Source organism: Schistocerca nitens, chromosome 5 (genome assembly GCF_023898315.1).
Source record: "Schistocerca nitens isolate TAMUIC-IGC-003100 chromosome 5, iqSchNite1.1, whole genome shotgun sequence".
NCBI classification, from domain to species: Eukaryota; Metazoa; Arthropoda; class Insecta; order Orthoptera; family Acrididae; genus Schistocerca; species Schistocerca nitens.
The window spans coordinates 496,300,028-496,326,051 of record NC_064618.1 but is presented as its reverse complement, the minus strand read 5'-3'; the positions used below and the strand labels follow the sequence as shown (position 1 = coordinate 496,326,051).

Genomic DNA, 26,024 nt, shown 5'->3' with positions numbered 1-26,024 from the left:
CTCCTGCACCACACCCCATCCCCACGTCCTTCGAGCTGGAACATACCGAAAGCTGACTGGGGGCTTTACTCCTCCCTGGCGACCTTTCCGGACCACGATTTTCTCAGTTCTGACAGTCAGGTCGAATACCTCACGGCTGTTATCATCAATGCTGCCGAACGTTCCATTCCTCATACTACCTCTTCTTCACGTCGCGTTTCCGTCCCCTGGTGGAATGAGGCTTGTAGAGATGCTATCTGTGCTCGACGACGTGCTTTACGCACCTTTTGCCGCCATCCTACGTTGGCGAATTGTATTGGATACAAACGACTCCGAGTGCAATGCCGTAGAGTCATCAAAGACAGCAAAAAAGCTTGTTGGGCCTCTTTCACCAGCACCTTTAACAGTTTTACTCCCTCTTCTGTCGTTTGGGGTGGCCTGCGCCGGCTGTCGGGCATTAAGGCCCACTCCTCGGTACCTGGCCTGACCTCAGGTAATGAGGTCCTTGTTGATCCTGTGGCTGTCTCCAACGCCTTCGGCCGCTTTTTTGCGGAGGTTTCAAGCTCCGCCCATTACCACCCTACCTTGTTTCCCAGGAAAGAGGCAGAAGAGGCTCGGCGACCTTCCTTCCACTCCCTGAATCTGGAAACTTATAATGCCCCCTTTACTATGCGGGAACTCGAACGTGCGCTTGCACTGTCCCGGTCCTCTGCTCCGGGGCCAGATGCCATTCACGTTCAGATGCTGGCACACCTTTCTCCGGCGGGCAAAAGCTTCCTTCTTCGTACCTACAATCGCGTCTGGACCGAAGGTCAGGTCCCCATGCGTTGGCTTGACGCCGTCGTCGTTCCTATACCCAAACCTGGGAAGGATAGACACCTTCCTTCTAGTTACCGCCCCATTTCTCTTACAAACTGTGTCTGTAAGGTGATGGAGCGCATGGTTAACGCTCGGTTAGTCTGGATTCTTGAATCTCGACGGCTACTTACCAATGTTCAATGTGGCTTTCATCGCCACCACTCCGTTGTTGACCACCTTGTGACCTTGTCGACATTCATCATGAACAACTTTTTGCGAAAGCGCCAAACGGTAGCCGTGTTCTTCGATTTGGAGAAGGCTTATGATACCTGTTGGAGAGGAGGTATCCTCCGCACTATGCACAGGTGGGGTCTACGCGGTCGCCTGCCACTTTTTATTGATTCCTTTTTAACAGATCGACAGTTTAGGGTACGTGTGGGTTCCGTATTGTCCACGTCTTCCTCCAGGAGAACAGAGTGCCTCAGGGCTCCGTCTTGAGCCTACCCCTTTTTGCCATCGCGATCAATCCAATTATGGATTGCATTCCACCTAATGTCTCAGACTCTCTCTTTGTCGATGACTTCGCGATCTACTGCAGTGCCCAGAGAACATGCCTCCTGGAGCGCTGCCTTCAGCGGTGTCTAGACAGCCTATACTCATGGGGCGTGGCAAATGGCTTCCAGTTCTCTGAAGAGAAGACGGTTTGTATCAACTTTTGGCGATATAAAGCGTTCCTTCCGCCATCCTTACATCTCGGTCCCGTTGTTCTCCCATTCGTGGAAACAACTAAGTTTCTAGGGCTCACATTGGACAGGAAACTTTGTTGGTCTCCGCACGTCTCTTATTTGGCGGCCTGTTGTACACGTTCCCTTAATGTCCTCAGAGTTCTTAGTGGTTCATCTTGGGGAGCGGATCGCACTGTCTTGCTTCGCTTGTATTGGTCCATAGTTCGATCGAAGCTGGATTATGGGAGCTTCATCTACTCGTTTGCTCGGCCATCCCTCTTACGCCGTCTCAACTCCATCCACCATTGGGGGATACGTCTTGCGACCGGAGCCTTCTACACTAGTCCCGTCGAGAGTCTTTATGCTGAAGCTGCCAAATTACCATTGACCTACCGGCGCAACGTACTGCTGTGTCAGTATGCCTGCCGGCTGTTGTCAATGCCCGACCACCCCTCTTATCAGTCCTTCTTCGCCGATTCTCTCGACCGTCAGTACGGGTTGTATGTGTCTGCCCTGCTGCCCCCTGGAGTCCGCTTCCATCGCCTGCTTCGACAATTGGATTCTGCCCTCCCTACCACCTTCAGAGAGGGTGAGAGCCCGACACCACCTTGGCTCCAGGCTCTGGTTCATATTTATCTCGACCTCAGCTCGCTCCCGAAGGAGGGTACTCCGGCTGCAGTGTATTGCTCACAGTTTGTCGAACTTCGTGCGTGACTTGCCAGTCACACCTTTACTTACACCGATGGCTCCAAAATTGACGATGGTGTCAGCTGTGCCTTTGTCGTCGAGGCCGTCACCTTTAAATACCGGCTCCTCGACCAATGTTCCAGCTTTACGGCCGAGCTTTTTGCTCTCCATCAGGCCGTTCAGTATGCCTGCCGCCACCGCCATTCATCGTATGTACTCTGCTCTGATTCACTCAGTGCTCTTCAGAGCCTTGGAGCTCCCTATCCGGTCCATCCCTTGGTGCAACGGACCAGCAGTCCCTCCATTCTTTTGCTGATGATGGCTCTCCTGTCAGCGTTCTGTGGGTTCCCGGACATGTAGGAGTGCCTGGGAATGAGGCTGCTGATGCTGCAGCCAAGGCTGCAGTCCTCCTACCTCGGCCAGCCTCCCATTGTGTCCCGTCATCTGACGTTAGTGGGGTTGGATGTAAGAGGCTCGTGTCGGTGTGGTGGGATACTTGGTCATCCCTTCAAGGAAACAAGCTCCGGGCAGTAAAACCATTCCCAACTGCTTGAACAACCTCCTCCCGACTATCTCGGCGAGAAGAGGTCCTTCTGACCAGGTTGCGGATTGGGCATTGCCGGTTTAGCCACCGCTACCTGCTCTCCGGTGACCCAGCCCCGCAGTGCCCTTGTGGTCAAGCATTAACAGTGCGCCATGTTTTATTGTCGTGTCCCCGCTTTAGTCAATCTCGTGTTGTCCTGTCCCTGCTATCTACTTTACCGGATATTTTAGCTGATGACGCTCGAGCAGCTGCTCGTGTTCTTCGTTTTATAACTTTGACTGGCTTGTCCAAAGACATCTAACTCTTTTACTTATTTTATCTGCATCTTTGTAAGGACTTTCTGGTGTCCCCCTCCCCTTGAGTTTTACTAGATTCTATGTGCTCTAACAATTGTGACTGGGCGCTAATGACCTCAGTAGTTGAGCGCCCTTAAACCCCAACAAACAAAAAAAACAAAAAAAAATCAATTGCCAATCAAGAACAACACTTATAGCCGGAAATGTGGAGTTTTTACAAAAACTGATTAGCATTAACAGAGATCCACATTTTATAAAACAAGCCTCCCTTGATGCATTTTAAATTTCAGTGAACAGCCTCTAAGCCATTGGTCACTGTTACTCTTGTCACACTGTGATATCTGCTCTTCACTACCTTCTCTCCGACCTTACTTGTACTACCTGCTCAGTTGTCTTTTTATGTAGATGCTTTAATATTCCTAGGTGCAGATTTGTGGGTGCACGTAAAGCCTCTGCTCATTCAGAGATGAAATAATAAATGGTCGGCTACTGCCCCCTCTAATCAACTACTGCTGCATGGAGTTCCTCCTTCCATTCCCCCTGGAATGAATCCCCTATCCTATCTCCCTCCTACATCGATTGTACCAGGCTAACTCATTGTTTTATTTTAAATAATGAGCCAATCCCTCCCAATGTTGGGGTTGCGGAGCATTAGAGACAATACCTCATAGCTTGGTGGAATGTTGCCACCTCATGGCCCTCCATGCCAAGCATGGTCTTCCAGATTCTGTGCCACTAATATTGGCAGCCAATCCATGGACAGTTGAACTGGTTCTCAATTATTATTAGATATAAAATTTTAAAACTATCTTGATGGCAGAGGGTGGAGTGCTTGGGGATTGGGTCATCTCCCACTGCATGCTGGGTCTGGAGGGTCCTCTAACCTGCCTCCTTTGCATGCTTCCTCTTTCATCCTTCTTTTAGTCTGTTTTAATGGCTTTTAGGTGTGTCTATTGTTGACAAAGGCCATTGACTGAAAGCTTTAAGTGTGAAAATCTTTTTGTTGTGTGTATCTACAACTCAGTATCTCCACTATAGGGTGAGTAGCAACTTTCCTTCTCATATTATTGCTGCATTCCATTCTGACTTTTCCATTGTTTGATTACTGTGGGGTTTGATGTTCAATATCAGTCACAACTGTACACACATAGACTTGCTAGAATTTGTTGCTGTGGTCTATGGCTGTCATATTATACTAACATCATGGAGGGCCTGTTTATTTGTCATTGTGTATCATTTCATTAACTTGGAAAATTATTTTCTAGATTTTGGATAATGAATATTAAATCGACGACAAATCTTAATTCATGCCGTTTGAGAGAGAGAGAGAGAGAGAGAGAGAGAGAGAGAGAGAGAGAGAGATTTACCTTGTACCTGAACTTTTCTGGTACTTCATTGATTTTCTTATTTGTGCAGAATATTTTATGAAAAGCATTTACAATGTTTTTAAGACTTAGTGCATTGAAACAGGTATTTTGATGTCTTTCTGCCGTCATAAAATTGTCACAGATTTTTCTGATTGTATTACATTGACTTTTATTTCTTTACTTTTGCAATTACAGAGTCACTGTATTTTTTGTTGAACAGCATAACACTAGAGGTATTGTGTCTATGGCAAATAATGGTCCAAACACAAATGCAAGCCAATTTTTTATTACATATGCTGCCCAGCCACACCTGGATTTGAAATACACCATCTTTGGAAAGTAAGTTCCATTGCCTTCTATACCACAATTTGTAACCAATAAACCAAATCTTGTTTTTCTTCCCCATTTCACTATGAGAATTCAATGTGTTTTCTGTTGTAGGGTTATTGATGGATTTGAGACACTGGATGAATTAGAGAAGTTGCCAGTAAACCCTAAAAATTACAAACCTTTAACAGAAACAAGGATAAACAGAGTTACAATACATGCCAACCCCTTGGCAGGATAATTGTCAGCAATAAATTAATTGGATAATACATGTGAAATAAAATAATAATAAATTTACTGCAGAAAGTTTTACAGAAGTTTTAAAGGCTTTAGCTTTTATGAAACCAAGCACCCATCACCTCTAAAATTTTGTGGAATAAAAGGTGAATAAAAATTTAATTGATTTGTTACCATTCTTTTCCAATTGATATTTTAATCTTTGGTACTTCCTGATTGTTGTATACAGGATAGGTACATGAAGTGTTGAACAGAGGACTATTGATGATACAAATTATTGTGCATAACATTTAGTTTTGAGTTGCAAGAGATATTTTAGTATCTCAATATAATTTAAAGTACTTTCTTCTCAGCTGAAACTTCACACTTTTTTTTTTTTTAAATCCAAGTAGTGCCCGTTGATGAAGGCAGGTGGGTACTGCATCCAATTTTTTACTTGAGGTGGAGTTTTGGAATGTGCTACACCACAATAAACTTTGGGAAAATGATTAAATACAATTAAATGTGCCCTCCTGTGTGTGTGTGGGGAGGGGGGGGGGGTGCGTATCAGTTGAACTTAACCAATTGTGAACTGATCTCTACATTGGAACAAGAAAAGGCATACACCTAAATCCATGAACACTTTTTTTTTTGTTTTAGATAAGATCAGTGAGTTGCTACAGCCCCAAATAATTCTTGGTGTCTAGAATTTTATCCAGTATTAGGCAACAGTATGCCACAACTCTTTTTTTTAAAAAAAAGAAAGAAAACATTGAATTCAAAAGCTGTATTAACCAATCCAGTGTAGAAAGAGGAAGCTTTCAATTAGGTAAAATGTGGATTTAGATAGGAAAACTTCATAAAATTGCAGCCAGATAAGCTGAACAAAGTTCGCTCAAGCAATAGGCATACGTAGAAGACTGCAGAAGAAACACAGAGTGCCAAAAAAGTGACATGGTAATGTAAATAACTTATAAACAGATTCTTCTGTTACAACATGTTGGTTCTTGACTTAATATATTGTGGTGCTCTGAAAGAGAAAGTTAATCCTATAATTAGTGTGATATCTACAGTAAAGGTGAACATGTCAGGTGATGTTTGTTGTTTTCATCAGGCTGTCATTCATGTGCTTTGCATTCAAAAACTGTGTATTGTATGCATCAGAAATTGCAGAGATGCTTTCAATTGAGTGACAATGTATTAGGAATCATACATTTTGAGAAGCAGTGAAACTCATGACAACTCCCAGAGCTGGCAGCTTACATGCACAGGTCATATGCTCCTGTCCAATTTCTGCGAGACTGTCAATACTGGTGAATATCTTCTTCAGACCTCCATGTGGCAATTTTGTTTCTTGGGGACATGCAGAAGAACCATAGTACTGTCTTACAAGCAGAGTCCATGCATATTTGTGATCTTGCAACATACCACACTTCAAACATTTTATCTTCTGTGACATTTTATTGACCTGTAATTGGTTTTAAATTTCTTGATAAGCTCCAAGAGGTTTTTGTGCTATGCATGTTTGCTAAGATGCTGGTATTCAGAGAAGATTAAAAGGTATGACAAATAAGAAGAAAACATTTAAAAGACAAAAACTTTACATAAACTTACAATTATTTGGTATCACTTTATTTGTTGCAAATTTGATAAGCCACTTCACAATATGGCTATATAAACACAAGTTGTTTACGTATCAACAAGTGTTCAATGTCTGTAAAACCAAAGTCACAAAATTGCCATAACTGTATAACCACAATATTGTCGCTAGCTGTGCTGCATGCTGTGTGGAGTAGTGTTTTGTGCCGCTTGCTGGATTGCTGCGGGTTGCCAGATCAAGTCTGATTATCAACAAATATTCATTATTCATCTTGTCTGGAAGGTTCTCAAAATTTCTTGTGTTTGTATTATTCAGGAATGTTATAATGTTTCTATGAATAGCAGCACTCTCCAACCGGGAGGCTATTCTGTTCTGTCTGGATGTTGATGTGTGAAATGTATATGCTTTCAGTGTTATGTTTTGTACTCCATTGATGACTCTCCTTTTGGATTTGGTTGTGGTTATGATGTGACAATATGAACCTTAAAATGAAAGCCATGCTGTTATGTGCAATACACCAAACTGCTCTGTGTTGATAGACTGAAAATGATTTTCATAAAACTGTCTATTTCTTTTGGATAGTTAATAGTTGTATCATGGCACACATTACAAAATAGAGATAGCCAAGAAAACTCATTTGTAATTGTCTGCCTTTTTATTATTACAGCATGTGTCACAACTTACAGTATGCTTCTATTGTGTTAGCAGTCACACTTTAAAAGTACTTAAGCAAAAAGGAAAATCTTCCTCCACAGTAATATAAGTAGTCCATAAACTTTTTCTTCTTCATTAATGAATGGGGATGTGGTGAAAATGATGAAGGATGCTGTGCCCGGCACGGACTACCATGTAACAAAGAACACAGGAGATGTTGTAATTGCCCATTTCTTCCACAATGCTGCCACTCTACCTGTAGTTTGTACTGAGCATTTACACTAACTCCATATATTGAGCTCTCCTTTCAAAGGAGAGGTTGTAGATTGTGCCAATACTTCATCAGTAACTGCTTAAGCACTTATTTTAGTAGGAACAACCTGAACGCAATGGTATTAGTGTACACAGTACAATTCATTCACTGAAGTGGAAATGGCTGGATGCAAGACCCCCAACTGTTTAGTTGTCAGAAGTCTGACTCTACAAAGCTGAGCATATAGTATACAGATCAGGAACATTTTGAATATTATAGTTTATATGCTTTAAGTAAGTTAGTTTATATCGGAGCACCATTTACATTACAATTTTAATACCTGGAGAAATAAGCAGAAATCACATAGATAGCATTGATAAAATTTCATTGCAAGAGGAATGTAAACTGTGCCAAGGACCTGACAGAAGGGAGGAGATATAAAGAGGATGTCTGAACAACGTCTTAATACCTTACACAAAGCATGCTTCAACAGACACATGTAAACACACTTCAGACATTGATTTTGTGCCATTCAGTCCAAGGTCAGCACCTGGCAGAAGGGGTCAAAAGGCTGAGCCATAGAGAAACTATAGCCTTCTATAGTAAACCCTGCATTTGTGCAATTGATAGACCTGCAGCACGAAACAAAATGTAGCAAAAATTTGGTCATTTCATTTGAGTTGTACAGAATGCAGTACTGCTAGGGAACATTGATGGCAGTGAAGAGACAGTCATGGGCACAAAAATATTTCAGGGGTATTGTGGAAAATAATGTGCAATGGTGTATTTGTTCCCTACATATTAGTTTCAAAAGCTGAAATACAATGCACATGATGTTCCAGTTGAAGAGCTACAGAATATTTCAAGGCAAATGGACATCAGTTGAGAGCTCTCTCCTCTGTATGTTACTAGTGCAGGTATGATATAATGAAAGTACACAAATCATTTTCCAAGAATGTAACAATACCAGAGAAGGAAAGTTGCTACTCACCATATAGTGGAGATGCTGAGTTGCGATAGGCACAACAAGAAGATTCGCACAATTATAGCTTTTGGCAGAACTGAAACTGAGTGTGTGTGTTCAGTTCTCTGAGACTGCAGGTGTGTGTGTGTGTGTGTGTGTGTGTGTGTGTGTGTGTCTACTGCTAACAAAGGACTGAATGGCCAAAAGCTATAGTTGTGTGAATCTTTTTGTTGTGCCTATCACAACTCAGCATCTCTGCTGGTATTGTTACATTCCATCCTGGATTTTCCATTGTTTGATTTTCCAAGAATGAAAATTTTAGCAGTACGACAGAGATAAAACCTTATTATTGTGTTACCAAACCATGCACGTATTAGACTGATTGTCTTTATAGTAGCTTCATGCAATTAATTTCTCACTAACTTACTTATGCCCTGTCTTAAAGTACTCTGGGTGTGAAACGTATTTGGAAACCTAGTCATCTTCATTTTGGGGCTTGTTTGGAAGGCATATGGTAAGAATTAAAAATTGTCACATAACAAAAGCTTTAAGCAGTCTCACATTTTAGGTATGCAGACGTGTATTTGGAGACATAGTATTGTCTTTTAGTAATTCTTGTGGTCAAGATGAAGTGCTAGCATTTGATTGGATGTCTCCTGGAAACTACGTAAGTTTTTTGGCATGAAGGCAATTTGTCTTTGCAGATTGTGTGGAATGAAACAGCAACAGGCAGAGGATACTGAAAATTTGAAATTATGACTTTTTAAAATAACACAGTATACACGGTCATTTCACAACATTAATAGATGTCTCATTTCTTCTGCATGAGTTCTATTTGGAAGCATTTAATTTGTTCTGTCAGTTTCAGTGCCTCCACTGCCACAAGCGGCTTAATTATATTGCTTTTGTTTGAAACACAATTGATTTTAGTGCTTGGTACTTATTACCACTGTCTTGTTGCAGGATGAAATTGTTTTCGTCTATATGTTACCCAAGCCACACAATGATGTATGGTTGAGGATACGTCTGTCCGAACTTCATTTTGTTCTTGATCACACATGCTTTCAGTGAATCACTATGCCACATTCCACATTGTGTTATCAGTGAGAAGCAGGTTTATGTTTCTAGCCCAATTTATTATGCATCATTAAAAAAGCACTAGTTCGCCCTTGTACTTCATGGTTGGAATTAATGCACAATTTTTGCTGCTCTATGTAATATGTGTATTGTTAAAAATTGAAGTAAAATCATAAATCATCAAACTAAATGAAACTATGGAAAGTTCAGGATGGAATAACAGTATTGTTACCACATAGAAGAGACGTGTCACAGACAAATACAATGAAAAGAGTTTTGTATATTTAAGCTTTCGGCCAAAAGGCCTTCTCCTAAAGTAGAAAAAACACACACACATTCACCCAAGCACAACTCATACACGACCCCTATCTCTAGTCACTGTGTTGTGTGAAAAATACACTGTGTGTGCCTCAATCTGAGATCCGTGTATATTCAGGAATGTAACACAGCAGGAGCAAGGCACAGCATCGTGAGTGGCGTAGCACTTGCTGAATGTGGCCTTTTATGCCTTGACAACGCCCATTGAAGGTGTCATGCACACCTCAGAAAATGAACATGCCACAATGTAAAGGCTCAAAACAAATGAAGATTGCAAATCTTAGATCTTAATAGAGTTTGATGTGATCAGACATATTGATTGATGTTTTTGAATTCTTGAGTTACTTATATTTGGATCCCCCCCCCCCCCCCCCCCGCCCCCCCCATGAACCATGGACCTTGCCGTTGGTGGGGAGGCTTGCGTGCCTCAGCGATACAGATAGCCGTACCGTAGGTACAACCACAACGGAGGGGTATTTGTTGAGAGGCCAGACAAACGTGTGGTTCCTGAAGAGGGGCAGCAGCCTTTTCAGTAGTTGCAAGGGCAACAGTCTGGATGATTGACTGATCTGGCCTTGTAACAATAACCAAAACGGCCTTGCTGTGCTGGTACTGCGAACGGCTGAAAGCAAGGGGAAACTACGGCCGTAATTTTCCCCGAGGGCATGCAGCTTTACTGTATGATTAAATGATGATGGCGTCCTCTTGGGTAAAATATTCCGGAGGTAAAATAGTCCCCCATTCGGATCTCCGGGCGGGGACTAAACAAGAGGATGTCGTTATCAGGAGAAAGAAAACTGGCATTCTACGGATCGGAGCGTGGAATGTCAGGTCCCTTAATCGGGTAGGTAGGTTAGAAAATTTGAAAAGGAAAATGGATAGGTTAAAGTTAGATATAGTGGGAATTAGTGAAGTTCGGTGGCAGGAGGAACAAGACTTCTGGTCAGGTGACTACAGGGTTATAAACACAAGGTCAAATAGGGGTAATGCAGGAGTAGGTTTAATAATGAATAGGAAAATAGGAACGCGGGTAAGCTACTACAAACAGCTTAGTGAACGCATTATTGTGGCCAAGATAGATACGAAGCCCACACCTACTACAGTAGTACAAGTTTATATGCCAACTAGCTCTGCAGATGACAAAGAAATTGAAGAAATGTATGATGAAATAAAAGAAATTATTCAGATAGTGAATGGAGACGAAAATTTAATAGTCATGCGTGACTGGAATTCGAGTGTAGGAAAAGGGAGAGAAGGAAACGTAGTAGGTGAATATGGATTGGGGCTAAGAAATGAAAGAGGAAGCTGCCTGGTAGAATTTTGCACAGAGCACAACTTAATCATAGCTAAAACTTGGTTTAAGAATCATGATAGAAGGTTGTATACATGGAGGAACCCTGGAGATACTAAAAGGTATCAGATAGATTATATAATGGTAAGACAGAGATTTAGGAAGCAGGTTTTAAATTGTAAGACATTTCCAGGGGCAGATGTGGACTCTGACCACAATCTATTGGTTATGACCTGTAGATTAAAACTGAAGAAACTGCAAAAAGGTGGGAATTTAAGGAGATTGGACCTGGATAAACTGAAAGAACCAGAGGTTGTACAGAGTTTCAGGGAGAGCATAAGGGAACAATTGACAGGAATGGGGGAAAGAAATACAGTAGAAGAAGAATGGGTAGCTTTGAGGGATGAAGTAGTGAAGGCAGCAGAGGATCAAGTAGGTAAAAAGACGAGGGCTAGTAGAAATACTTGAGTAACCGAAGAAATATTGAATTTAATTGATGAAAGGAGAAAATATAAAAATGCAGTAAATGAAGCAGGCAAAAAGGAATACAAACGTCTCAAAAATGAGATCGACAGGAAGTGCAAAATGGCTAAGCAGGGATGGCTAGAGGACAAATGTAAGGATGTAGAGGCTTATCTCACTAGGGGTAAGATAGATACTGCCTACAGGAAAATTAAAGAGACCTTTGGAGATAAGAGAACCGCTTGTATGAACATAAAGAGCTCAGATGGAAACCCAGTTCTAAGCAAAGAGGGGAAAGCAGAAAGGTGGAAGGAGTATATAGAGGGTCTATACAAGGGCGATGTACTTGAGGACAATATTATGGAAATGGAAGAGGATGTAGATGAAGATGAAATGGGAGATATGATACTGCATGAAGAGTTTGACAGAGCACTGAAAGACCTGAGTCAAAACAAGGCCCCCGGAGTAGACAACATTCCATTGGAACTACTGACGGCCTTCGGAGAGCCAGTCCTGACAAAACTCTACCATCTGGTGAGCAAGATGTATGAAACAGGCGAAATACCCTCAGACTTCAAGAAGAATATAATAATTCCAATCCCAAAGAAAGCAGGTGTTGACAGGTGTGAGAATTACCGAACAATGAGTTTAATAAGCCACAGCTGCAAAATACTAACACGAATTCTTTACAGACGAATGGAAAAACTAGTAGAAGCCGACCTCGGGGAAGATCAGTTTGGATTCCGTAGAAATACTGGAACACGTGAGGCAATACTGACCTTACGACTTATCTTAGAAGAAAGATTAAGAAAAGGCAAACCTACGTTTCTAGCATTTGTAGACTTAGAGAAAGCTTTTGACAATGTTGACTGGAATACTCTCTTTCAAATTCTAAAGGTGGCAGGGGTAAAATACAGGGAGCGAAAGGCTATTTACAATTTGTACAGAAACCAGATGGCAGTTATAAGAATCGAGGGGCATGAAAGGGAAGCAGTGGTTGGGAAGGGAGTAAGACAGGGTTGTAGCCGCTCCCCGATGTTATTCAATCTGTATATTGAGCAAGCAGTAAAGGAAACAAAAGAAAAATTCGGAGTAGGTATTAAAATCCATGGAGAAGAAATAAAAACTTTGAGGTTCGCCGATGACATTGTAATTCTGTCAGAGACAGCAAAGGACTTGGAAGAGCAGTTGAATGGAATAGATGGTGTCTTGAAGGAAGGATATAAGATGAACATCAACAAAAGCAAAACGAGGATAATGGAATGTAATCGAATTAAGTCGGGTGATGTTGAGGGTATTAGATTAGGAAATGAGACACTTAAAGTAGTAAAGGAGTTTTGCTATTTGGGGAGCAAAATAACTGATGATGGTCGAAGTAGAGAGGATATAAAATGTAGACTGGCAATGGCAAGGAAAGTGTTTCTGAAGAAGAGAAATTTGTTAACATCTAGTATAGATTTAAGTGTCAGGAAGTCATTTCTGAAAGTATTTGTATGGAGTGTAGCCATGTATGGAAGTGAAACATGGACGATAAATAGTTTGGACAAGAAGAGAATAGAAGCTTTCGAAATGTGGTGCTACAGAAGAATGCTGAAGATTAGATGAGTAGATCACATAACTAATGAGGAGGTACTGAATAGGATTGGGGAGAAGAGGAGTTTGTGGCACAACTTGACTAGAAGAAGGGATCGGTTGGTAGGACATGTTTTGAGGCATCAAGGTATCACAAATTTAGCATTGGAGGGCAGCGTGGAGGGTAAAAATTGTAGAGGGAGACCAAGAGATCAATACACTAAGCAGATTCAGAAGGATGTAGGTTGCAGTAGGTACTGGGAGATGAAGAAGCTTGCACAGGATAGAGTAGCATGGAGAGCTGCATCAAACCAGTCTCAGGACTGAAGACCACAACAACAACAACAACAACAACAACAACAACATATTTGGATCTGTCTTCACAGTTGATGTACATAGTTGAAACAATACAGAAGATTATCATTGAAGAGGTGTTTGTTATTAAGCAGCTGGAAGTAGTGTGACACACACACCTTCATAAAAAGGCCCTTTGGTTGAAAGCTTAAATGTATAGCAGTCTTTTTGTTGTGCACATCTGTGAAAACTTTTTAAATGTATAGTACTTCCTCTATATGGTGACTAGCAGTGTACCTTTTGCTTATATTGCATCAAAGTAGGACCTAAATAATTATTTTACATTAAGACATTATTTTTGGTAAGATTTGAATAAATTATTTACTTTTAGTGCACTCATCTTTGCTGTTGAGGGGCAATCTGTAATAATTAATCCTACGTGAGAGAAGATGATCTTCTTAGCAAAGACACTTGTAAGCAGCCTTTATTGTTGGTAACTTGTTCGGTAAGCATGTTTACCATCTTTAGATATGGTCCCTCGGCTGCACGCATCTGGTGATGTAGTAACTGCCTGTTGTGATGGCAGTTCCTGTTGTGTTAGCTCTGGTCTGATCTGCTTATGTGGCCCCTTGCCTTAACCATGGCTGGTGTCTTAATTTTAATAAACTGAACCCAATAAATTATTTGTAGTGCAACAGTGGCTCTTGGTTTACATACAAATGATTTCCTTTAAATATTTACAAGCTTTGTGTCATCACCTGCGCTAACCTATTAGTGGATCTGGATACCATCCAGTGAGAGGTACAGCCTTGGACTCAGATCCAGTAGTTCTGAGTGATGGGTGACTGCTGTGTGGTCATGGATTAGTATGGATTCACCAACAGTGTTAATGTGTTGCCACTGTTGTTGGAGCAATAGGTGATGCATTATGCTGCTATGCAGATGTATCTAATTCACACACACACACACACACACACACACACACACACACACACCCTAATCTCGCTGGTGTTGTTTTTAGGGCTGCCCTCCCACTCTCCTGCAAGATGATGCAAGATCCTGCTTCAAATAGACATTAATTAAATAATTGTACACATGTTCTTTTAAACTTTTTACAAGCTGCAAATTTTCTCCATCATGTGAAACTGTTCATTGTGTTTACGTTCTTCGTAAGTGTGCGTGTGCGTGTGCGTATGCGTGCATGCGCCTGATGCGTAAAGTATGAAATTGTAATATGCTTTTTCAGTGCATGTAATTAAAAACTATGGAGGGTTATTCCAGCATCCAAGACTTCTTCACATATTTAATCGATGTTGGAGAAATAATAAGGTACCAAAAGACAGGCTGGAGTCAAAGTAATATCTATCTTTAAGGAGGGTGATAAAAATAAATGTAGTGACTATTGTGGTATAAGCTCCGTGCATTCAGCCTATGAATTATATGCCAAAATCCTGAATGCAAGACTTAAAAAAATTCATGAAAAAGATAGTATCTGAAGAACAATCAAGTTTTAGAAAAGGTCGATCAACTATGGACAACGTTTTTATACAGCAACAATTTATATAAAAGAGACAAATGTTTAATAGGGAAACCCATTTTGCTTTTGTAGATTTTGATAAAGTAGTCAATAACTTGAATGGAGAAATGCTATGGAGTATCATGGCTGATTGAGGTTATCCATCTAGCCTCATAAATGCTTTTTAGTGTCTATACATAAACACCAAATTTGTTATAGATATGGGAAATATAACAACAAACTCAATGACGAAGATGCTGTATTTTTCCAATATTCTTCAGGGAAAATGTTGAACATAAATGAAGTTCTTTCAAATCGTGACACTAGACTAAATGTAATTTTATATGCAGATGACCCAACACTGATTACAGAGAATGATGACCACCTCGGGAGCTGTAAATTGCAGCAGTTAGCCTCAGATTACAACCTAACACTGTCGATAGATAAAATGAATGCGATGGCATTTCAGGGGAGACTACCAGTAGGATCCATAATTGTCGTAAATAATAAAATCTTGGAACAAACCATTCTAAATATCTACACTGCAAAATCACTTACATATATAACTATGATGTGGACCAAAAATTAAATAAATTTACTTCCATATGTGGAACCACTGTAAAAAGTTTGCACAGTAAACACAGGGAAAAAAAACCGGCTGAAATTTTATAAAAAAATAGCAGTATGAACCTCTAGTTATGGAAATAAAATATAGGTAAGAGTAAGACACCAAGAAAGTAGAATACAGGCCCAAGAAATGATGTATCCAAGAAGAATGGAGGGCTGTACAAGGGAAGATTGAAAAAGAAATGAAGGTATAAGGAAAAAGTTAGGAATATATAACCTAAATGAAAACATAAAGGAAAATGGAAGGAACATGTAGACGATGTGGGTGGAGAAAGATTCTCTGTAAAAGCTCTGTTATAAATGCGCTGGGAGAAGAAATGTAGGGAAACCATACAAGAGATGGGCGTTGTAACAGGCAATTTGCCTAATATATAAAGTGAAGAAGAAGATAATTAAAATAAGGAATTTAATATTTGTGGACATCTGTGCGACCATCAAACCATTTCTTGAGTATATTTACAAAAACATTTGACATAATCAGTTTTACCTATGAATAGAATGAAACACAAATTAACATTAACTTTTGCCTGCCAAAAAGTTAAAAAAAATGTTACAAACAAAACATGGTCAAATACTCACCTACAGATTAATGATGGGTGGTACACAGGTGAACTTAACAGACCAGAAACACACCGGTGGCATCACAGCTGCTGGACTTGGAAACTTTGCCAGTGTGAGGGGCTGGTGTGCACTGTGACACTTCGGCCACCGGACTGCAAACTGTCTACAGTCCCGATGGTGGAGGGGTGCTCTTGCAGCTACCTAGACATCAGCCATCATCCTGTTGGAACCCTGGGGGATGACCAGAGCCTTGTTGCTTAGCATCGAACTTCTAGTATTGGGTATCACACCCAGGCACACAACACGGGAAGCACAAGTAAGCGCGGGGTGCATAGCCAGCCAAACTTCAGAGTCCCTGAGCGGACCACGCCTACACTTCTTTACCAGTTTGTGGACCACACAGCATCATGGAGGTAGCTGCACAGTACCCAGGGCAATGCATGTCACAGCACATTCCACAACAATCTGAGCTGGCATGTGCACTGAACGGTCTTGCTGCTGGAAATAAACACTTGTTAATGCTACCAGTGTTTCACTGCAAGCATAGGCATAAATCAGCTCTCTCCTGCACCATTTCTGTCACCCACCCTGACACGTTGTGGCTCTGAGTAGGCTGGCTCACTACAGTTGGTGTCAGTAGTAGTCGTTATACTTCCCGACATGGCAGGTTGTCTTGAGAAGTGTTTGTCCAATGTCCAGACGCTACAGTTCTGTGAAAGAAGTGTATGTTGGGTAACTCTTGGCACCCAAATGCTGGAGTTCGGTGTCACATAGTAAAAATTCCGTACTTCGGTAATTATGTATGGGCAGTGGTACTTGCCATATCACCAGTTCAGCAGTATCGTCTGAAACGATGCAGTGCAGTGAGTTTCACTTAGCTTGTTTCATTCTGTATCTTTTTCAGTTATTGGACATAATTTGTGTGCATACTGAATAGAATATGCTTAACACTATGTTTATGAAGCCATGTGAATCCGTAATGACTCAGACAGGATTCACAAAGTCAATGTGCAGGCATAAGTACCTACACAGAATTCAGAGACCAATAAGATGTTACTGCAGGAAGCAGAAAACATTTTGTTAGATGTTTTCTTGTCTGGAATACCCATAGAGGTGTCACAAAGTGTTCATGAATCCTACTGATTTTACAGCAGCTCTTAAGAGTTATGATGCATATAGAGGGGAGAGATTTTGCCATGAAGTAACAGGTAGATCCACAGTTTATTTGCTTTAGGGATCTGATGTTATAAGTGTGGATGTAAGGGCCATACACAGAAACAGTGTTGGTAACAGAAGTGTTACTCATATGGGAAGGTGTGTCACCAAGCATCAGATTGTTGGGTACAAAAAAATGGGAAACCTTGCCAAGTGAAGCAGCCATTAAAGTCAAACAGGAATACTTTTACCTTCAGAAATCAGTCCCAATAGGCTGTAACACTGCACAAGTTAGTGCACAGACAGGATGATGCTTGGTGGGCTTAGTGAGTGGCGAGGAACAAAGGTTTCTTGTCTTGTAGACACAGGGTCACACATGTCCATTTTCAGTTTGGACTTGGTGAACAGGAGGAGACTTGGGCTACCACAACATAGGTTACATGGAGTTGGCAATAACTGTTCAGTCATTGTGTGGGATGGTACTTGATTTTACTATTGGCTTCAAAAATGGTTCAAATGGCTCTACGCACTATGGGACTTAACATCTGAGGTCATCAGTCCATACTATTGGGAAAATTAAGTTTACTGAGTGTATGAAAGTTTTGCCATATGTGAGTGAAGGATATTTAATGATTCTCATTCTAGGATTGATCTTTGGCAATACACGGTTGAGCTCAGTGAAATATTGCTTCATTCCAGTAGGTACAAGAAAAGTAGTGTGGGTCTCAGCGGGTACCGTTTTGCCTTGGGACTTTGCACATGGTTGAGCCACTCTCGAATAATGAAATGTTGGATGATTCACATTGTTTTGTGCATAGAAGCATTGTGCATGCAAGTAATATAAATGGTGAATATATGGTGCCTGTTAGCACTGTGGAAGTATTAAAGGAAAAAGATTTTGATAGATTAAGTCTATATAAAACCCATTAACCAACGGCCAATACAGCAACATTAGGTGAGAAAGTGGATCACTTGAAGGGTAGTGATTGCACAGTTGTGGGAGAAGAATTGTCAAACTTAAGTTCCTTTTTGGTGCAGATGGATAATTATCAGAAACTCTGGTAACTCAGTACCATATACCTACAGAGGATAGTAGACCAATTTTTAGGAAACCATATCGCACTTAAAGGCATTTAGAGCCATTTACGGAGGGGTTCATTGAACAGCAACTACAGGATGGGATCATAGAACTTAGTGACAGGCTCTTGAGCACAAATATTGTTATTGTTCCTAAAAATCATTGGGTGGAAAGAAGAAATATAAGTTTTGCTGTGATTAAAGGTTTCTGAATGCATAGACAGTTACAGATACTTATCCAATCCCTGACGTTATGGAAACTGTGGATAATTTGGATCAGTGTTGTTACTTTACTACAGTGGATCTTAAAAAGATTATGATCAGTTAAGAGTAGCACTTGAGGATAAGCTAAAGACAGTGTTTACCACACCATGCGAACATTATCAGTGTAAGCATATACCATTCGGTTTAAAAATGCACTTGCTACTTTTCAGTGGCTGTAAGATGGAGTTTTAAGATAGTTAAATCATAAGACCTGAATGGTCGATTTAGATGTCATAATAGTGTATCCAAAGGGTATACCAAAACATGTGAGGTGATTGGAGGCTGTATTTAATAGGTTACAGTCGGCACATTTGAGATTGAACATGGATAAGTGCCATTTTGCTCAAACTTGAGTTAACTGTCTGGGACACACAATTAGTTAGTGTGATGTGCAGGCCAATCCTTAATTGAAGGACGCATTGATTTCAGATCCCATACTGGTTTTTCCACATTTTGAAATAGAATTCCTCTCGGGCAAGGCTTCTGATGAAGCACTCAGCTGTATTTTGGGTCTGATGGTTCATGGACAGATGCACCCAATAGTGTATGCCTCAAGACAGTTAAATAATGCAGAGTGTAACTACTCAGCAACAGAAAAGGATATGGTAGCAGTTATATATGGTATTAAATATTTCCAGTGTTACTTGTATAGTAGAAAATTTCAAGTTGTGATGGATCACATGTCATTAAAATGGTTGCTTGGCCTGAAAGGTCCACCTGGTCATCTAACATGTTGGGCTTTTAAGCTCAGAAAATTCGGTTAGGTGATCCAGAAGCCAGGTAAAAAACTCATGAACACAGTCACATTAAGTCGCAGAGTAGCCATATTGAGTATAATGTGCAAGAGAATGTTAGAATGACAACAAGCACAGCCAGAGGATAAAGGCTTTTAATGCTTCACTTTATTGTACATGAGAATCTGATGTGCAGTCATGAGCTGCAGACCACATGACGTGGTCCCAGCAGCTTTTCAGAATGAAGTATTGAAACAGGCTCATGGCAATGTGTTGTCAGATCGTGGTGGCCGATGAGCAACAAATAGACATATTGCAAAATGGTTCTGATGGAGAACTAGAAAGTGCAATGTGAAATGGTATGTCAAGGGCTGTGTCCCATATGCTCAGAGAATGGATATTTTGCATCAGAAAATCCCTTTGCAGAGGTTACCTGAGGCATTTGACTTGGTGCCCCACTGCAGACTCCTAACTAAGGTACGAGCATATGGGATTGGTTCCCAAGTATGTGAGTGACTCGAAGACTTCTTAAGTAATAGAACCCAGTATGTTGTCCTCGATGGTGAGTGTTCATCGGAGGTGAGGGTATCATCTGGAGTGCCCCAGGGAAGTGTGGTAGGTCCGCTGTTGTTTTCTATCTACATAAATGATCTTTTCGATAGGGTGGATAGCAATGTGCGTCTGTTTGCTGATGATACTGTGGTGTATGGGAAGGTGTCATCGTTGAGTGACTCTAGGAAGATACAAGATGACTTGGACAGGATTTGTGATTGGTGTAAAGAATGGCAGCTAACTCTAAATATAGATAAATGTAAATTAATGCAGATGAATAGGAAAAAGAATCCTGTAATGTTTGAATACTCCATTAGTAGTGTAGCGCTTGACACAGTGACGTCGATTAAATATTTGGGCGTAACATTGCAGAGCGATATGAAGTGGGACAAGTATATAATGGCAGTTGTGGGGAAGGCGGATAGTCGTCTTCAGTTCATTGGTAGAATTTTGGGAAGATGTGGTTCATCTGTAAAGGAGACCGCTTATAAAACACTAATACGACCTATTCCTGAGTACTACTCGAGCGTTTGAGATTCCTATCAGGTCGGATTGAGGGAGGACATAGAAGCAATTCAGAGGCGGGCTGCTAGATTTGTTACTGGTAGGTTTGATCATCACGCAAGTGTTACGGAAATGCTTCAGGAACTCGGGTGGGAGTCTCTAGAGGAAAGGAGGCGTTCTTTTCGTGAATTGCTACAGAGGAAATTTAATGAACCAGCATTTGAGGCTGACTGCAGCACAATTTTACTGCCGCCAACTTACATTTTGTGGAAAGACCACAAAGATAAGATAAGAGAGATTAGGGCTCGTACAGAGGCATATAGGCAGTCATTTTTCCCTTGTTCTGTTTAGGAATGGAACAGGGAGAGAAGATGCTAGTTGTGGTACGAGATACCCTCTGCCATGCACCGTACGGTGGATTGTGGAGTATGTATGTAGATGTAGATGTAGACATTTCAAATGCTTGGACTTGGCATCCTCAGACCACTCAAAAAAATCCATGTGGGCAGTGGTTGTGTGCATACGATCATCAACCAATTTTCACAGTTTATAGTAATGATAGCAATTCCAGACCAATAGGCCAATACTGTAGCACAGGCATTACTTAACGGGATATTGAAGTTTGAAGTACCCCATACATTAGTCACAGATCAGGGTACGAACTTCATTTCAGAACTTATGAAACAGCTATGCCATGTGTTATGTATTCAAAATTTACGAATGAGCCTGTTTTACCCTAAAACCAATGGTAGAGAAAAGCGTGTCCATAAGACCATTTTGAAAATGCTAATCTTCTATGTGAATGGTAGACAAGATCTGTAATATGTGGCATGCGCATACAACTCAAAAGGCCCAATAGGAAAAGGCACCTGAGGGGTGTAATGGAGGAAGGAGCCATCCTCCTCTGATGTTTTAAGTCCTAAGTTGAAACCGGATTGTGAAGTTTGCGAGAGGAATAAGGGAAGCATGAAGAAATGTGCAAAAACCACACACACAGGCTCTGAAATACCAGGAACAGCTGAATAGGTGCATGGGCAAACTACCACAATATTGTATTGGGTGGTGGGTATTGGTCTTTAATCCGTTTACAACAAAGGGAAAGATGAAGAAATCCTTGGCCAAATATCGTGGGCCATTATATCGTGGAAATGACTTCACCAGTTACTGTAAAAGTACAATTTCCCACCAAAACATCTATTGTTTTCATCAGTCAGCTAAGACCATTTAAAGGTGTGGTGGATGTGTTACCACAGTTACCTTCTGAATGTAGGATTATCATCATTTTTTTGTGGTGTTTCTTGTTTTCTATTTGTCATTTACTCATTTTGGAAGGAGGGAGGGATTGATGGACTGTTCCACTCCTCAGATGGCGAGTTCATGGGGCATTGTGCTTTATGTTAGGATTATGCCTTATGGAGAAACAGTTCCTAGCAGAATTAAAACATATAGCGGAAATAACAGAAAGTAATATAGCATTGTTTTTCCATAAAGCTAGGATAAGAGCAGGAATTGATGGAGCAAGGGCAATATATAGTGGTCCACTTACCTACAGCAGGAGTTACCCATTCACCCATATCCATTGAAATGGGGGGTGTTAATGAGGGATATTCTTGTCTCTCCATTAGGACTGGTATAGACTGACATGTGAGGTGAATATGTTTTATGGGGAAACAAATGAGACAAGTTGCAAAATGAAATCTTGCCGAAATGGTCTTACTTCCAAAAGTTAGCGATGCATTGACTGTACTTGGACTTCTCGCCAGAAACTGTGTTGACAAATTGCTATGAAAAGCAGAAACCTGAAGCGTTTCGGAAAATTAGAGTTGCAGGGGAGTAGTGCTATCATTCATGGTACAGCTTGTGATACAGTTGAGATGGATTTCCACATTCCAGCTATGCTCACTGGTACAGTTGCCATGGCACTGACATGGTGTACATTGTATTGATCAGAAGGGTCACTAAGGGTGCTACCCACCTAAAATTTAATCTACCTTAATGCCACACTCAACCTTGAACTTATGCATTTATTAGAGAAATCACAGCAGGGGAAAAACTTAAATGCAGCAGATGTTACAACACAGGAATATATATTTCAGCTGCCGGGTGCAGCATGTTTCTACCAGGTATTTGCATATTTTATTTTGATAATATACAGAGTGGACAGTCTACTGATCCACCAACGCATCAGTTGCCATTCGAGTGGTTAGCTTTCATAGTGTAGGAAAATTTAATGGAAATAGAACACTATTTAATTAGTACAAGCAAGCATTAGATTAAGGACTGCATTGTACTAAAGTTCTGGAAACTGCACATTAAGAGTAAGCTCATGTTAATAGTAGATAAGGGAAAAACCTATGTGGGTCATTCTGTGTAAAATCACAGATACTTTGGTGGATCCCAAGGTGACTATTTCAGAATTTAGTCGTACTTGGTACATTAGCACTTACATACCTTAATCTGAAAACTGCCAAATAGCACTGTCCTAACTCTGACCACTTTTGATGAATTCAGATTTGAAGACTGAAAAGTGTGTACCCAGTCATTAGTTAGATACCAATTTCTCTATTTTCAGAGACCTACTACTCAGTAATAAGTTGAGTTACTGGCTTCAGTTTTTTTATACGTCTAGTATGTAGGCCACTAAGTTGATGTAATGTATAAGAAGTAGGGTACATAATTCAGATTTTTTATGAAAAATGTTGACAAACACACTTTTTTCATGCTGTGTTCTAAATTTGCATTTTTTTAAATTTTTATTTATTTTTTAATCAAAACTTTGCACAGGGAAAGAGTAGAGACCTCATCTCGTGCACTATAACTCTTTAGTCATAGTATTATGTTAAATGACAATGAGAAGCATTTGGCATTGCAATTAGTAATTCTTACCTTCGCCTAAAGATGACTCCATTGCAAAAAAAAGTCAAATTTGACAAATTTCAAAGTCCTTTGGAGGCGAGGAGGGAGGGGGTATGTAGACAGTTGAATCTCAACATGATTTTTTGCTGAAATGTTTACGTATCTGGTAGCAATCTTAGGTGGAAAGAAGAATATCCTAACTAACTTTATTCACTGGCAAAGAACAAAATGAAAATGCCACTTACACATGCCATCCACATTCAATACTACAGGGCATTGGTAAATAAAATCCATTTGTATTCCTCGAAAAATTGTTCCTAAAGTATTTGTGGTTGACCTGAGGTCAGAACAGTAAACAGGTGAGAGGTGAAAACAGTTATCAATCATTTTTCGCAATGTATATGTTGCATTTATTTATTGTCTTTTCTGTGGAATGAATTAGAAGAGACAGCTTCGGTGCACAAATGGGGTGATATATCATCCCTCAGTCACTATAACTTAAAAAGATAACTTCAGTGAAACAGAAAAGGTGCAAGCAATAGTGAGAGACATTAATAACTTTTTAAATGTATACTGGTATAAAAACTCTGCAAAGAACAGTTTCATAAACAAATTCAAATATAAAGAAGGAAAATGTATTTTTAAAATTCTTTTACCTTGCATATAACTATGTTTTTCTTGATATCTTCATGCAAAAACAAAATTAGTTCACTTAAAGGTGAGAGATATGATTTTTTTCGTAGCATTTATTGTCAATTTTATACAGCTGTGGACTGCATCTTCGTAAGGATGGGATGTCCATTTTACATATAACATTGGAGAAGGGCCCCCAAACAGCACCATTCCTATTGGGCCTGAAAGAAATTGTGATTTAGCAGTAGGCATGCAGTTAATCTCAACATCTTTAAATCCAGTTGATGCCGGGGAAATACGCCCTGTGTACCCAATCTCATGGTAAATGAAAGCCACATTCTGCCTGACCTGCAGCTGTTCCCACAAGGCATTTTTATGAGCTTCCATAGCAGCAGTGCTCCCATTTTTGTCTGTTGGAATTCTCTTCATTAGAAAGTTGTTAGTAGCAGTGACTGAAAATGCATGGTTATATCATGTTCCTGGAACTCATTGTACTGTATCCATGTGCCATATATGACTAAATGCCGGCCGGTGTGGCCGTGCGGTTAAAGGCGCTTCAGCCTGGAACCGCGTGACCGCTACGGTCGCAGGTTCGAATCCTGCCTCGGGCATGGATGTGTGTGATGTCCTTAGGTTAGTTAGGTTTAAGTAGTTCTAAGTTCTAGGGGACTGATGACCACAGAAGTTAAGTACCATAGTGCTCAGAGCCATTTGAACCATTTTTATGACTAAATTCTGAAATGGTCACAATTGTCACCTCCTGTGAGATTACATGGAATATGGAACAGATCCACTCGTCCCACTTAGGACTATATCAGAAGCGTAAAGAATGACAGCCTGCTGAGTTCCAGAGACACCATGACTAACACTTGGGTAGTGAAGATCTGCTGGTTGCCTGGGTGCTGACCAACTTGTCAGGTGCCGGCTTGAGGTATGCCACTCCAATAATGTTGCAGCTGCTGGATTTGGGGAGCTTCACCATTGCAAGTGGCTGTGTGTAGCCACCCTCCATCCTCTGAGACACTTTCGCCGACAGACTGCAAGTTGTCTACAGTACAACTGAGGGAGGCATGCTCTTTCAGCCTCCTAGCTGCGTAGATGTCACCGGCCACCATCCTGGTCAATCCATTATGGGTGACTGGGAACTTGATGCTCGGTTGTCAAACTTCTAGTGTCAGCTATTGCACCCAAGTGCATGACACAGGGATGTGTAGCCTGCCAAACTCTGGAGGCCCTGAATAGGCCGTACTCCTGGTTTATCCCTGGATCATAAGTCACACGGCACTGCGGAGGTAGCTGCCCATGACCCAGGGTAAACACGTCATGGGCACCACCAAGGGCATCAGTAAATTCTGCAACTGGCTGCACTGGCCTGTGGGCTGGACAGACTTGAAGTCGGCTGTAATACTGTACATTACCAATGGAAATACACTTATTAATGCTGCCACTGTTTCATTATGCACCCCATTGTAAATCAGCCCTCACCTGCACCCTGGTAGAATTTTTCACACAGCATAACTTAATCATAGCTAACACTTGATTTAAGAACCATGAAAGAAGGTTGTATACGTGGAAGAGGCCTGGAGACACTGGAAGGTTTCAGATAGATTATATATTGGTAAGACAGAGATTTAGGAACCAGGTTTTAAATTGTAAGACATTTCCAGGGGCAGAGGTGGACACTGACCACAATCTATTGGTTGTGAACTGTAGATTAAAACTGAAGAAACTGCAAAAAGGCAGGAATTTAAGGAGATGGGACCTGGATAAACTGAAAGAACCAGAGGTTGTAGTGAGTTTCAAAGAGAGCATTAGGGAACAATTGACAAGAATGGGGGAAAGAAATACATTAAAAGAAGAACAGGTAGCTTTGAGGGACAAAATAGTGAAGGCAGCAGAGGATCAAGTAGGTAAAAAGACGAGAGCTAGTAGAAATCCTTGGGTAACAGAAGAGACATTGAATTTAATTGATGAAAGGAGAAAATATAAAAATGTAGTAAATTAAGCGGGCGAAAAGGAGTACAAACGTCTCAAAAATGAGATTGACAGGAAGTGCAAAATGGCAAAGCAGCGAAGGCTAGAGGACAAATGTAAGATGGATACTGCCTACAGGAAAATCAA

General features: G+C 40.8%; 1 protein-coding gene across 2 annotated transcripts in view; it reads left to right on the top strand.

Annotated features, from left to right (window-relative positions):
* The window catches only part of LOC126259889 (peptidyl-prolyl cis-trans isomerase-like 3), a 61,212-nt gene extending 56,079 nt beyond the window's left edge, over positions 1-5,133 (top strand). Inside the window, exons 4-5 of one of the 2 annotated variants that reach the window (XM_049956964.1) lie at positions 4,617-4,735; positions 4,838-5,133. In XM_049956964.1, coding sequence (XP_049812921.1) covers positions 4,617-4,735; positions 4,838-4,964 — 246 coding nt within the window. In that variant the 3' untranslated portion in view covers positions 4,965-5,133. The remainder of the gene's footprint in view (positions 1-4,616; positions 4,736-4,837) is intronic. The other variant, XM_049956965.1, reaches the window with a different exon arrangement.
* Positions 5,134-26,024: the final 20,891 nt, after the last annotated feature.